Source organism: Solanum tuberosum, unplaced genomic scaffold, assembly GCF_000226075.1.
Source record: "Solanum tuberosum cultivar DM 1-3 516 R44 unplaced genomic scaffold, SolTub_3.0 scf00189, whole genome shotgun sequence".
NCBI lineage: Eukaryota > Viridiplantae > Streptophyta > Magnoliopsida > Solanales > Solanaceae > Solanum > Solanum tuberosum.
The window spans coordinates 1,009,987-1,022,917 of NW_006239113.1; the positions used below are offsets into that span (position 1 = coordinate 1,009,987).

Here is a 12,931-nt window from a genome sequence, read left to right on the forward strand (position 1 = left end):
CATCTTAGTCACGCTTCTCGCACCTTATCCTACATTGAGGTCCTTCTCATATTAGCTCGGATAACTTCATTTGTAATCTTATCATTCATATGACCACATATTCATTGCAATCAAATGTACTAAATTATAAACCCATGTATCTGTCCTGTCATAAGCTTTTGTCTATTTATTTTAACTCTTGGTAGTTTTTGGAATTTAAAACAAATTTAAATTTTGCTAGGTTGGTTGGTTTTGGTTTAGTTTATTGAAAAATGATCTCTACAGTTGGATTTGATTTTGAATAAACTCAACATATATACATGAATTGTTGTGACTAGTGAGTGCTACCTTGGGATTTTTTTTCACAAGATAGACATAATTTAGTTTCTATAATAACCTTTTCTTTATACAAAGTCTCTTCAATAGGATCCTTAAGTCTCTTTCATAACTCAAACCTTTGTAATCTTTAATATGTAGTACATCTTTCTATGACCAGTAACGGATTCAGAATTTTAAAATGATGTGAGCTAGCTCCACTATGTTTAGTGTAAAATAGTAAGAATATGATCAATCTTTGATGAATTCGTAGTATTTAATCATTCAATAGTCTTTTAATTATAAATAAACATTAATATGTTGGTGTACGTAACATTAATCAAAGCTTCAATGCGAAAAATTGTAGTTCCTCATGATTAGCGATAAGCTATAGTTCTTTTAAAAACAATTATACCAAGGCATAGATACTTATTTAAGTTTTTTAATGACTTGTATATATTTGTTGAATGCTATTCTATATACAAGTCATAAAAACAATGGATGTGGGTTAATCAATTTTATTATTTTTTATTTATTTATAAAAGGAAAAAGCTCAAATATGTAATCTTATGTCATCCATTATAAGTTTGGCTCATTATGTCATTTTCGTTTGTGAAAAATGCTTATCCATGCCATTATTTGTTAATGGACAACAATTTTAATTTAGCAGAACCATTTTTTTACACGTGTTCAATTATGATTCAGTCATGGCATCAACATATATTTGTTGAATGCTATTCTATATACAAGTCATAAAAAACCGACCTGGATCGATTGATATTTTAAAATAATAATAATAATGTATTTGGATAAGTATATATCGAATATCAGATAGTTATATAAAAAAAATCTAAATCTTTGTTACTTATATTTTTTTTTGGTTCGAAGATATATACAAAAATGTTTGTTAAGCTATATCCACTATGTATATTTGTATATATCCTTTCAAACTTTTGGTTAAGTAAGTTCTCTTACCTAATGTGCACCGAATGCAATAGGGATATCTTCTATCTTCTTGTTCATATTTTTTTCCGATAAGTAATATAAATAAATATAAAAATAAAAATAAATTTTGAACGCAAGACAATATTAACGAACTCAATATAATTTTATAAGTGAAATTTGATGATAAATAATGTGCATTCAAACATTATTTTTGCTTTGTGGAGGTTCATATCCTCTAATCCCATATTTTAAGATAACATATGAAAATTTGTAGTCCTTTGCAACCAACTTTTAAAAAAAGTATATATCAAATTGTTTTTTCTAAAATGAATTTATATAAGTAAATCAATCTACTAGTAAACAAACATAATAGTCTAGATAACTTTTAAATTTATTTGGTCAAACTTACAGAATTTACTTATTTCAAAGTCTAGATAACTTTAAATTTATTTAGTCAAACGTGATGAAAATTTATGAATCCAATTTACAACTAACTTTTAAAAAAAAGTATATATCAACTTAATTTTTCAAAATGAATTTATATAAGTAAATCAATCTAAATTGTATTAGTAAATAAACACATTAAAGTCTAGATAACTTTTAAATTTATTTGGTCAAACTTTCAAAATCTACTTATTTCAAAGTCTAGATAACCTTCAATTCATTTAGTCAAACTTTTAAAATTTGCTTATTTCAAAAAATATTTTTTGTCATAAATAAATTTTAGAAGTGCCTTTAAAAAGTTAGAGTTTATATTTAACTAATCAGTTGATGTATCCTACATAAATAAACTACTATAAAATCATTAAGCATAAATTTTATACAAGTTCAGTCTAAATTACTTTTGGTAAACTACACATTAAAAGTCTAGATAGATTCTTAATCTGTTTTGGTCAAACTTCCAAAACTTACTTATTTTTAAAATGTTTTTTTATTATTATTGTAGTCCAAAGTAAATTTTAGAAAACTACTTTTAAAGAGTTACAATTTGTTTTTAATTAATCAATTTGAGAAACATTCCTTCTATTACTAGAGCATCAATTCATCAAGACAAAAATTAATTTGGGAGAGATCCTATTTTTTTCCGTTTCTGAAAAATAACTTATGCTATGATTATAAATATTTATTTTCAAACACCTTAATTATTACTCTCAAATATAATTAACCACTTTTTTCGTCTTTTTTTAAAAAACTTTTAATCTTCTAGACGTTTGGTCAAACATGTGGAGTTAATGTATTCAACATAAATAGTAAATCACTATAAAAATCATTAGCTATTAAATTAATAAGTATAATCCAAAAATATAAATATTTTCCTTAAAATAGTTTATAAATATTCCACTTGTCCTTAGCCTTTTTAAAATCACAACTAATTCATAAAATTAGTCCTTGTCGTGCATGCACGTAATAATAAAATTTCTTAATTTACCTTAAAAAAAAACATCAAAATCTCAATTTCTATTCCTTAAAGATCTCAAAAAAAACCAAACATAAATTTGAATTATTCTTTTAACAAGATCCTTAATTATCTCTCTCTAATCTCTATCTAATCTTCTTGCAAAAAAGAATAAATCACAAATTCTATTAAGGTTTTCTCATTTCATTTCATTCATTCATTCGTTCATTCATTGATTTGTTGAATTTAACTTGACGATATGGGGTTGAAATCTTTGTTCAAAATCAAGAAAAAAGGTGTCCCTAGTGCAAATCCTTTCGTTGTCAACAATAATCCAATGCCTGTGAATTTATCGAGAGTATCCTCGATAGATTCACGTGCAAGGATCGAGGAGGAACTAGAACAAGTGTTCAAAAAATTCGACATGAATGGTGATGGAAAGATATGTTCATCGGAATTAGGGTCCATCATGGCTAGCCTCGGGAACCCCACCACGGAGGAGGAGTTGGTCAACATGATACGTGAAGTGGATTCGGATGGGGATGGGTTCATTGACTTGCAAGAATTTATCGAGCTTAATACAAAGGATATCGATTCTAATGAGGTATATGTTAATTTAAAAAAATATTTAATCGTATTATTATTATTGAACTATTTAAAATAGGTCAAACTTAGGTCTTATGTTTTTATTTTTAAGGTACTTGAGAGCCTTAAGGATGCATTTTCGGTGTTCGATATGGATAAGAATGGGTCCATCTCTGCCGAGGAGTTGCTAACCGTTCTCCGAAGCCTAGGAGAGGATTGCACCTTGGCGGAGTGTCGAAAAATGATTAGTGGTGTTGATTGTGATGGTGATGGGATGATCAATTTCGAGGAGTTTAAGATTATGATGGCAAAAGGTTCTCGATTTGACGTAACGGATGCTAGGATTGTGTAAATTTGATTAGGTACTTTTATGTGTTCTATTAATTTCAGATGTTTGATTCGAGAAGTAGAAATTCAAATTCTATATAGAAAAAAGAAAGAAAAGATAAAAGGAGGATGAATAGTTGTTCTTGTGGTCGGAAAATTGCTAATTTCCAATGGAAATTTTCGACGAAATCCGTCAATGACTAGTCAAATCTTGAATCTTCGTAAAAAATTAGCAATTTTCTGATAGTGTCTCTTTTATTTTTAATTTATTGTTGTTAGAATTTCTTATATGTAGTTCCAAGTTATGGAATGATGAGCAAATGAAATTTAGAGGATTTAAAGAATTGTTAGTAAATTATTGAAATTCCATTTTATGAATATTATTGTGTTTGATGGTAATTGGAGAGATATATGGTTTTAAATTTTCGTTTCCATATTGGCATTTCTAATTATTTCAATTGGTAAAAACACTTATGAGATTCCATTTGTATTTTATTTTTTCTGAGCTAATTGTGGCTATGTATTTAGACTCATTTACTGAGGTTAAATATGAAAATGGTCCCAAAGCTTCTTGAAAGAATCACATTAGATAGTTCCTTATATATAATTGCAATATTATACCACCTCCGTCCACTTTTAATTGTCATGTTGCGTTTTTCGAAAGTCAATTTGACTATTTTTCAAAGTTAATTTAGATCATTACATTAATTCGATATTTACACACAAAAAATTGATATAAAAAAATTATACGAAAAGTACTATAAATTGCAATTTTTTGTATATCAATATGATGAAAAAATGCATCGTAAAATGTGAGTCAAAGTTCTTATAGTTTTTACTCTAAAAATAAAAATCACAATTAAAAATGGACAGAAAGAGTAATAAATGATGATTTCAATTCAAATAACTTTTGAGCAAGTCAATAGAACTTATCTATTTATTATCTTAATTTATCTTATTTTATTCAAATTCGATTCAATCCCTCATTTATCACTTCTATTTTTTTCCCCTTTTATTTCAGAGTTTATTCGAATTATGAACCCATGTCTAAAAGAAAGTCAACTTATAAGCATATACATGAAACTTCAAGATGTGAATCAAGAAGCTTGATAGAAAATATACAGCGCCAAACATACACATTGCATTTACATATAGCCATATATTTTTCAGTTTACATTTACATAACTAATATCTTTTTGCAATCAATGTATATATCCTATATATTATTTAAAGGGAGTGCATACACTTTTTATGTCAAGTGGACAAAAAATGATATAATAATATCAGTTCAACATTGTTTAGAGGGTAATAGGACGTTCGCATAGTTAAGGTGTCTTTTTAAAAATTTGTGACAACTTCAGATGTCACTTTATGTCTTTTCTCTGTTATATACAATATGTTTTATATATTCATATACTATGAATCGTGTATCTATCTTATATAAAAATGTGTAAACATATATTAACCTTATATAAAGTGCATAACAATTATAAAAATACATAAACTTTGTTAGTTACAGTGACGAACAACTTCTACGATTTCAGATGCAATTGTCATTCAAAACAAAATTCAAAATTTTATCAAATGATTTCAAATTTTGTTGACAAGCTTGTTAAAATATTTCGAATAAGTCTAAACAACACTCATTTTAAATCTATCACAAAAGTCAAATTTTAAATCCTAACTCACTTTTTTTTAAATTATTCAATAATGATAGATTACCTTATTAACCCCGATTAGAGCTCCAAATTGTTATGAATCAGCCCTAACTACCATAGGTTACCACTAATGGTGTCACGAAAAAATTACTTAGCTCTCAATTAATAGTGTACGTGTGTGCTTTGTTGTATGATTTTTATTCTGCTCCTTCCGTTCACTTTTACTCTTATTGAGTTTATGTCGAGTATTCAGTGTCATGTTATGTTATAATGTTCATAGAACTATGAAAAAATTAATTATAAAATTATATTTGTTCACTTGATGATCAACTCAGGGGCGGAGCTACACCTTAGCATGGGTGGTCAGATAAACAATCTTTGTTGGAAATTTTTTGTGAGTATATATGTTAAATATCAATATTTTTGGATATATACAAATCGTGGAACAATCTTGACATACTAAAGAAAGATAGCTCAATGGTTAAGGCTATTCAAAGTCACCTCAAGGGCTTGGATTTGAGCCCAGACTAGGGAATTTTTTTGTTTATTTTTTTTTTAGTTTCGTTTTTAAGAAAACAAAAGTGACGTTCCTATCTTTATTATCTGACCAACAGGTTTTATTTTTTTTACTTGTCCTAAAGTATAAACACCCTTGACGAAAATCTTGGTCCTGCCACTGGATCAACTGATAGTATGAACAAAATAATATAATGTTAAAAAGGTAAGGAAAGACGTCTATAAATTAATTAAACAAAATGGTGTTTTAGAAAAGGGTAAATAAGTAATTATTTTACATTAATTATTTTTTTCAATTTACGTTAAATTTAATAGGTAGAGTTTGTTAGATATATGAAAATAAAAAAGGTTGATTTTTTAGCAAAATAGTATATTTTTGTTATTTTCTCTCATATTTTAGGTACGATTTTTATCAAATTTTATTAAAATTACTTTTGTGAAAGAGGAGACAAAAATAAATAAATTGTGTGCAACAAAACAAAAAATTGTAACTTTAGGTAACGAATACAAAATTGGATTACCACCTATGAAATATAATCTTAACTAAATTGAGGAATTAGTTAGAGTTTAGTTACACTATCCTTTTTGATATGATCTAATCTACTCTAATGAAACCTTTTTAGCACAAATATTTTTTGCCGTTTGAATGCTCATACCATCTAACAAAAACTTATAAGCGTTGTCATAAAATTTCTATATTTATCAATATCAGATGTAATATGATGATGGGGACTTAAAATGCCTTCATTCTTAATATAGCATTTTGTTATAAAATTTTCTATATTTATTAATATCAGTTGTGGTGGAATGATGGGGACTTAAAACGCTTTTATTCTTAATTAAAACATAGTCTTCATAGATACATTCAAGTTTAATCGACTTCAATAATTAAGAATGTTTACTTTATTTGTAAATTGTAATGTATAACCACCTAGCCGTTCAATCGTGATTAATTTTTTATTTATGACTTATAAAAACTTTAATTTTGTGACCCCATGACAATGAGTTGCTTCAACCACACACCCAAAAAGAAAAGGAAAAAAGAGAGAGATTTTTTATTTTATTTTATTTTAAAATGTGGAAAGAACCTCATACATTAGATTTGTTGAATTCCATCCCACTAATTTCCAAATTTCAAAAGTTGAAAATTTAAAACAACGTTTCTCCCATTCAACATACTTTTCACCAATGAATATTTTGTCTCTAATATTCAAAATTTAAAAGAGGAATGTTGTTTGAATATTTTGTCTCTAATATTCAAAATTTCTTATATGTAGTTCAAAGTTATGGAATGATGAGCAAATGGGATTAGAGAATTTTATAAAGAATTGTTAGTAAATTATTGAAATTCCATTTTATGAATATTATTATGTTTGATGATAATTGGAGAGGTATATGGTTTTGAATTTTCGTTTCCATATTAGCAATTTCTAAATTATTTCAATTCTTAAACATAATGAGATTCCCATTTGTAATTTTTTTGTTGTTTCCCCCATAATTGTGGTTATGTATTTAGACTAATTTACTAAGGTTGCATATGATAATGGTCACAAAAAGCTTCCTACAAGAATCACATTAAAGAGGTCCTTGTATATAATGGCAATTTTATGTTGGCGTGTTTGATGAACGATGATTTCAATTCAATTAACTTTTAGGCAGGCCAGTGTAACTCATATATTTATTATCTTAACTTATCTTATTCTATTCAAATTTGATTCAATCCGTTCATTTATTATCTCTATTTTTTCTCTCTTTATTTTAGAATTTATTCGGATTATGAACCCGTGTCTAAAAAAAAGTCAACTTATGAGCATATACATGAAACTTCTCTGTTCTGTATTTTTCAAAGTTAAAAACCCACCACTATGCGAAAAAAGTGAGTAAAATATATTAAAGAGAAATGTGTACAAATATACAACCCAACATATACGCATTGCATTTACATAGTAGGTAGAGTTAGTTAGATATATTTAATAAAAAAAAGGTTCATTTTTTTTAGCAAAGTAGTGGATCAAAACTGCTCAAAAGTTAATTAAAGATTATTTTGAACCTATCCTCAAATAAAAGGTATATTTTTGTTATTTTCTCTTATATTTTAGGTATGATTTTAACCAAATTTTGTTAAAATTACTTTTATGAAAGATGAGACAAAATTAAATAATTTTTGTGCAACAAAACAAAAAAATTAGGTAATGGATACAAAATTGGTTTACCACCCATGAAATTTACTCTAACTAAATTGAGGAATTAGTTATAGTTTATTAGTTACACTATCATTTTGATTTTTGACATGATCTATGTCTACGCTAAGACAACCTTTTAAGCACTTGATTTTTTTTATTTTTTTGCCATTTGAATGCTAATATTATTTAACAAAAACTTCTAGCACTTTGCCATAATTTTTTTTTATATTTATCAACATGAGTTATAGTAGAATAATTCAGACTTAAAATTTATTTATTTTAATCATCAATACATCATCCTCATAAATAGATGCTATAATATATAAAATCAATTTAATCGACTGTAATATGACCAACTTATCCCTCAATCATAATCATTTTTTTATTGATGACATAGAAACTTCAATTTTGTGTTGTCTCACCACACCCCACCCCACCCCACCCCACCACACCAAAGAGAAATGGAGAGAAATTTAAAAACAAAGGATGGGGTATGTTTTGTTAAATTCCATCCCACTAATTTCCAATTTTGAAAAGTTGAAAATTAAAAAAACAACGTTTCTCTCATTCAACATACTTTTCACCAATGAATATTTAGTCTCTAATATTCAAAATTTAAAATATGAATGTTGTTTGAATATTTGGTCTCCTACTCCCTAGTATTCAAATTTGAAACAACGTCTTAACAACTGCGTACATCATATCATTTTCCGTTCTATATTGAATATGTTATTGTTAAATAATCATAGTGAATATCTCGATAAAAAACATCACATCTCAAAAATAATTATACGAATTCAAATTAATCGAGCCCTAATCAGGTGAAAAAAAGAATACACTTATTTATCATACTGATTGCTTCATTGAATGTGTCGATTTGCCAAAATTACGATAGAAGATGTAGAGCTGAAGTTAGATCTATTTCTGCAAAATCAGAAAATAAAAAAACAGAGAGCCAGAAAAGCAGGGGACAAAATTACCGAAACAAAAACAGAAAGAATTTCTATATGTACAAATCTATATATATATATATAATAAGAAAGATGAAAACCCAAAACTATGAAGAATTTTTTTTAATTTTTTTAAACCATAGCCCCTAACTAAAGGAAAAAAAGATAAAAAAGATTCGATAGACTTCTGATTAAAGGTGGATGGATCGTGTAACTGTCTCATCACAACCTTTGATTTAGCGCTAATTAAAAGCAGTTTAACTTCCAACAGAAATAGGCCTATGAGCTAATCCAAGCGGCGATCTCGATCGTTGCTGCTGCTGTTTTCCGGTGATCTCCGGTTGCGTTAAAGCTGGATACTTAATTTTCTCCATTTCTTGTCTTATTTTTCGAACTTGGCTATGAATTATAACAACTCCATCTTCCAAATTATTGTTGATTTTGCCTTGTTTCTGCTCCATTTCTCTGCTAATAACAGAAATATCAAAATTTAATAGTAATTTTTTGGACACAAAATTTCTGTTTTTTTGTGTGTTAAGTTGGGAAATTCAGAAGGTATGAGGGTTGTATTTATAGGTAGAAAAAGATTGGTGAAAATGACATGGTTGGTTGATAGTTTGTTCACGAGTCTCTATTTTTTCTAGATTTTTCTAATGAAAAATAAATTATTATTCCTTTTTAAAAATTATTATTATTATGTACTCTTCGTTTTAATGTATTTGTCCTGTTTAAATCTTTTTTTAGGGCCCATTTGGGGTTGGCGTTTCAGGACTTGAATCTAAGACCTCTGGTTAAAGGGTGAAGCATTCCCATCAATACATCATCACCCATGTTGGTGTCCTGTTTAAATCTAGTATAGGAAAGTTGTGAACTTTATTATCTTAAATTAAGAATATGTAAAATATATATAAATATTTTATATTTTATAATCTTAAATAATTATTACAAAATTGTCGATAAATATATTTTAAAAATTGGACAAAGGTGTATTTAATAATGTGAAAGGAAAATTGTGTTTTTGAAAATTAATAATGCAAGATGGCGCCTTTTGGTGAACCGTATCTATCATCTATGACGAGATCTATATCAGGTTGTATTGCCGAAAATGCCCTTGAAGTTTTACAAAATTTCTAAATTTCCCACTCAAAAAAAAGGAAATATTATTATTAAAAAAAACAAACTATGGATGCTTGACAATCAATTTAAATAAATTTATAACATTATTGCGTATAAATCGTATACGGTCACCATGTTTACGATTTGTTTTTCAGATAACGTAAAAACAAATGATTATGCTTATGAAACTTATTATAATTAAATTAAATGATTTGAACCTGTTAAATATATTAGGAATAACTTCTTCTTTTATTTGTCCACTCAAACAAATTAAAATAAAATTAATTATTTTGCTATGATGGTAATTATTTATTATTAAGTTGGATTAGTGTGAAAGTCAAATTGCCCTAAACCCAAAGACAACTTCCAATTCAATATTCAGTGGCTGCAGTCAAATATGTTAGAAGAGAAAATGTATGTCTCTTTTCAACAGTCCACTTTAGATGATTCTTTAATTTGACTCATCTACGACATATTGATGTTAGAAGGTGCCACCAAAATTTAAAGGAGCGGAATATTATTTAAAAGTTATGAAAATAAGAATATTGAAATGGATGTATAGGTATATTAGAAGAGATAAGACTAAAAATAAGAATATAGATAAGATAGATTAAGTGATTGTGATAAAGGATAAGGTGCAGAAAGCAAGGGTTTTGAGATTGTTCGGAGATGTATGGATGCACAAATGGAGAGGTGTGGAAAATTGGTTGTAGATGCTTATATTAGAGGTAGGTCAAATAAATATTAGGGGGAGATGATTAGATACGATATGATGCAGTTGCAGTTTCTTAAGAACATGTTATGAGATAGGAAATTATGAATGACACAGATTAGGATATTACTTTAGGTAATTTAGAATTGTATTGCCTAATCTTTCGTACTAGTGATCGTAGTATTACCCTAAAGAGTTTCTTGGTACTCCATTTTTGTTACTATTTACTACTTTTCTCATTTTGATTATCCAAGTACTTTGTAGCAGTGATTGTTTCGATTTTAATTGTTTTATCATGTTTTCTTTAGTATTTTTATCTTGATTTCTTCATCTCTATTGTTTTGTTTTTTTTTAACTGCTTGGTTATGATTTTACTTGAATCGAAGGGCTATCAAAAACAATATCTATACTTTACAAGGGTAGGATCCATAAACATACTATCTTCTCCGAACCTCATCCTCCATGCCAACCAGGCAAACACACTCAGACTACCTAAATATCAATATCAAAATCAAAGACGAAGTTAAAGTGTGGTATACGAATTTGATCAAATCTAATAAATTTAATTCAAACTTTATATTTATTTTAAAATTTTATTATATATATATTATTAATAATTTTAAACTTTAATAATAATCTAATGAAATTAAAATCTCTATCTGATTTAGCATCTAATTAAAATGTGCAAGATTCCAAAGCTCATTTAGTTGGCACATGAGATATTTTTCCCTTTCAACTCTACTTGAGATATTTTAGTAAAATACGAAATTAATAATTTGTGTAAAAGATGCCATGTCACTATCATGTCATTGTGAGGCAGAAAAATGACGTGGCATTTTAACGCTGTTAAGTTTGTTGGCGGGGGGCGGCCGGCCGTTTCAAATTACCCATCCACGTGGCATTGTTTTTCAGCCACGTGTATGGTTACAATTTGTTAAAAACATGAGTAAATATACCTCTAAATTCTCGCTAAATTATTTTCAACACTTCTCTCGACGTTTTATTAAAAGTCACATGCCTCTACAATAGTTTGAGACCACTTGTTATATTATGTGACAGATCAAAAGTATATCTAAATTTATAGTCAAGTGAAATGATATTTTTAAGTCCGTCAATATTTCAAGAAAAAAATAATAATTTGCATTAAAAAATCAACAATATTTTAATTTTTCTCTCTTTTAACAAACTTGAAGAACCAAAGTTGACAATACATACTTAAAAAAGAACTATTTTTAAATATTATACTCAATCAAAATTTTCTTTTCCTAGATATTTTGGTAATACGAAATTAATAATTTTTCATAATATATGTAACTATCATTACTCTATTTCAAAAACAATTTATTCAAAGTGTGAGAGATTAAAATCAGCCACGTGTAACTACTTTTTTTTTAAAGTAAGGCAGTGCAATTATTTATTGTTACACGCATCGTTTTTGACTTGGCTAATACTATATGATTAATTATGTTAACATTATTACTAAGTTTATTTAGTAAATTTTACTCGTTGTAGGACCCCTCTAATATTTGTATAAATACAATAAAATTGACATGTTGGCTTACATAATTACCTTTAGATTATTTTATTATGTGTGGTTGGATAATTATATTTGAAATAATAATCATTATTTAGGTATCTATCACATTGCTTCTTTGCTTTGATGATTATCTTAATTAAGGCCGCTCTTTTCAACTTCTTTTGACTAATTCAATTAAATAATTTATTACTTTTTCCCGTTCAAATTAGTGCATTTTTAGACGGTGAGTTGTGACATATCTCTTTAAAAAAGCTAATTAATTACGTTGATTAAAGGGTCAAAGAGAAAAGGGTAACCTTGGGAATTTTTTTTATTAACTTTTGAGTGAGAAATTCATTTATTTTAATTAAATAGAAAGAAATTTAGAGTCTGTTTGGATTGACTTATCATTTTTTACTATAAGCCAAAAGTTATAAGTTAATGAATTTTGACTTATTTTTAACATTTTAACTTTAAATTAAATACTTATATAAATTTCATTTTTAAAATTTATCAAAACACTCCAAAAATAATTAAAAATTATTTTTAATTAAAACACTTAAATTAAGTTAATTCAAACGAACGATTACTTATTTTGGACGGAAGGGAGTAATATGTTTTGTTGCTTTATTTCTATCATCATTTGTAAACTTGGTCATTTAGGAGACAATTAATTTAAAAATGGGAGGAAATCAAGTTGTTTATGTAATTTTTGTATCCCAACCAACCCACT

General features: G+C 27.1%; 2 protein-coding genes across 2 annotated transcripts; one reads left to right on the forward strand and one right to left on the reverse strand.

The window, feature by feature from the left end:
* Positions 1 to 2,894: 2,894 nt before the first annotated feature.
* On the forward strand, positions 2,895 to 3,572 carry LOC102592936 (probable calcium-binding protein CML25). Its single transcript, XM_006355031.2, has 2 exons — positions 2,895 to 3,239; positions 3,333 to 3,572. The coding sequence occupies exons 1-2, from the start codon at positions 2,895 to 2,897 to the stop codon at positions 3,570 to 3,572; spliced, it is 585 nt and encodes a 194-aa protein (XP_006355093.1).
* Positions 3,573 to 8,844: 5,272 nt separating this feature from the next.
* LOC102579558 (uncharacterized) lies at positions 8,845 to 9,408 on the reverse strand. The gene has a single exon (XM_006355001.2). It carries the CDS (start codon positions 9,313 to 9,315, stop codon positions 9,112 to 9,114), a length of 204 nt encoding a protein of 67 aa, XP_006355063.1. The 5' UTR covers positions 9,316 to 9,408; the 3' UTR covers positions 8,845 to 9,111.
* Positions 9,409 to 12,931: the final 3,523 nt, after the last annotated feature.

Excerpts from the sequence above, each read along its gene's own strand:
- LOC102579558 (XM_006355001.2), bottom strand. The coding sequence starts at position 9,315 with ATGGAGCAGAAACAAGGCAAAATCAACAATAATTTGGAAGATGGAGTT.
- LOC102592936 (XM_006355031.2), top strand. The coding sequence starts at position 2,895 with ATGGGGTTGAAATCTTTGTTCAAAATCAAGAAAAAAGGTGTCCCTAGT. Across the intron at positions 3,240-3,332 it reads AGGATATCGATTCTAATGAG|GTACTTGAGAGCCTTAAGGA; the intron begins GTATATGTTAAT and ends TTTATTTTTAAG.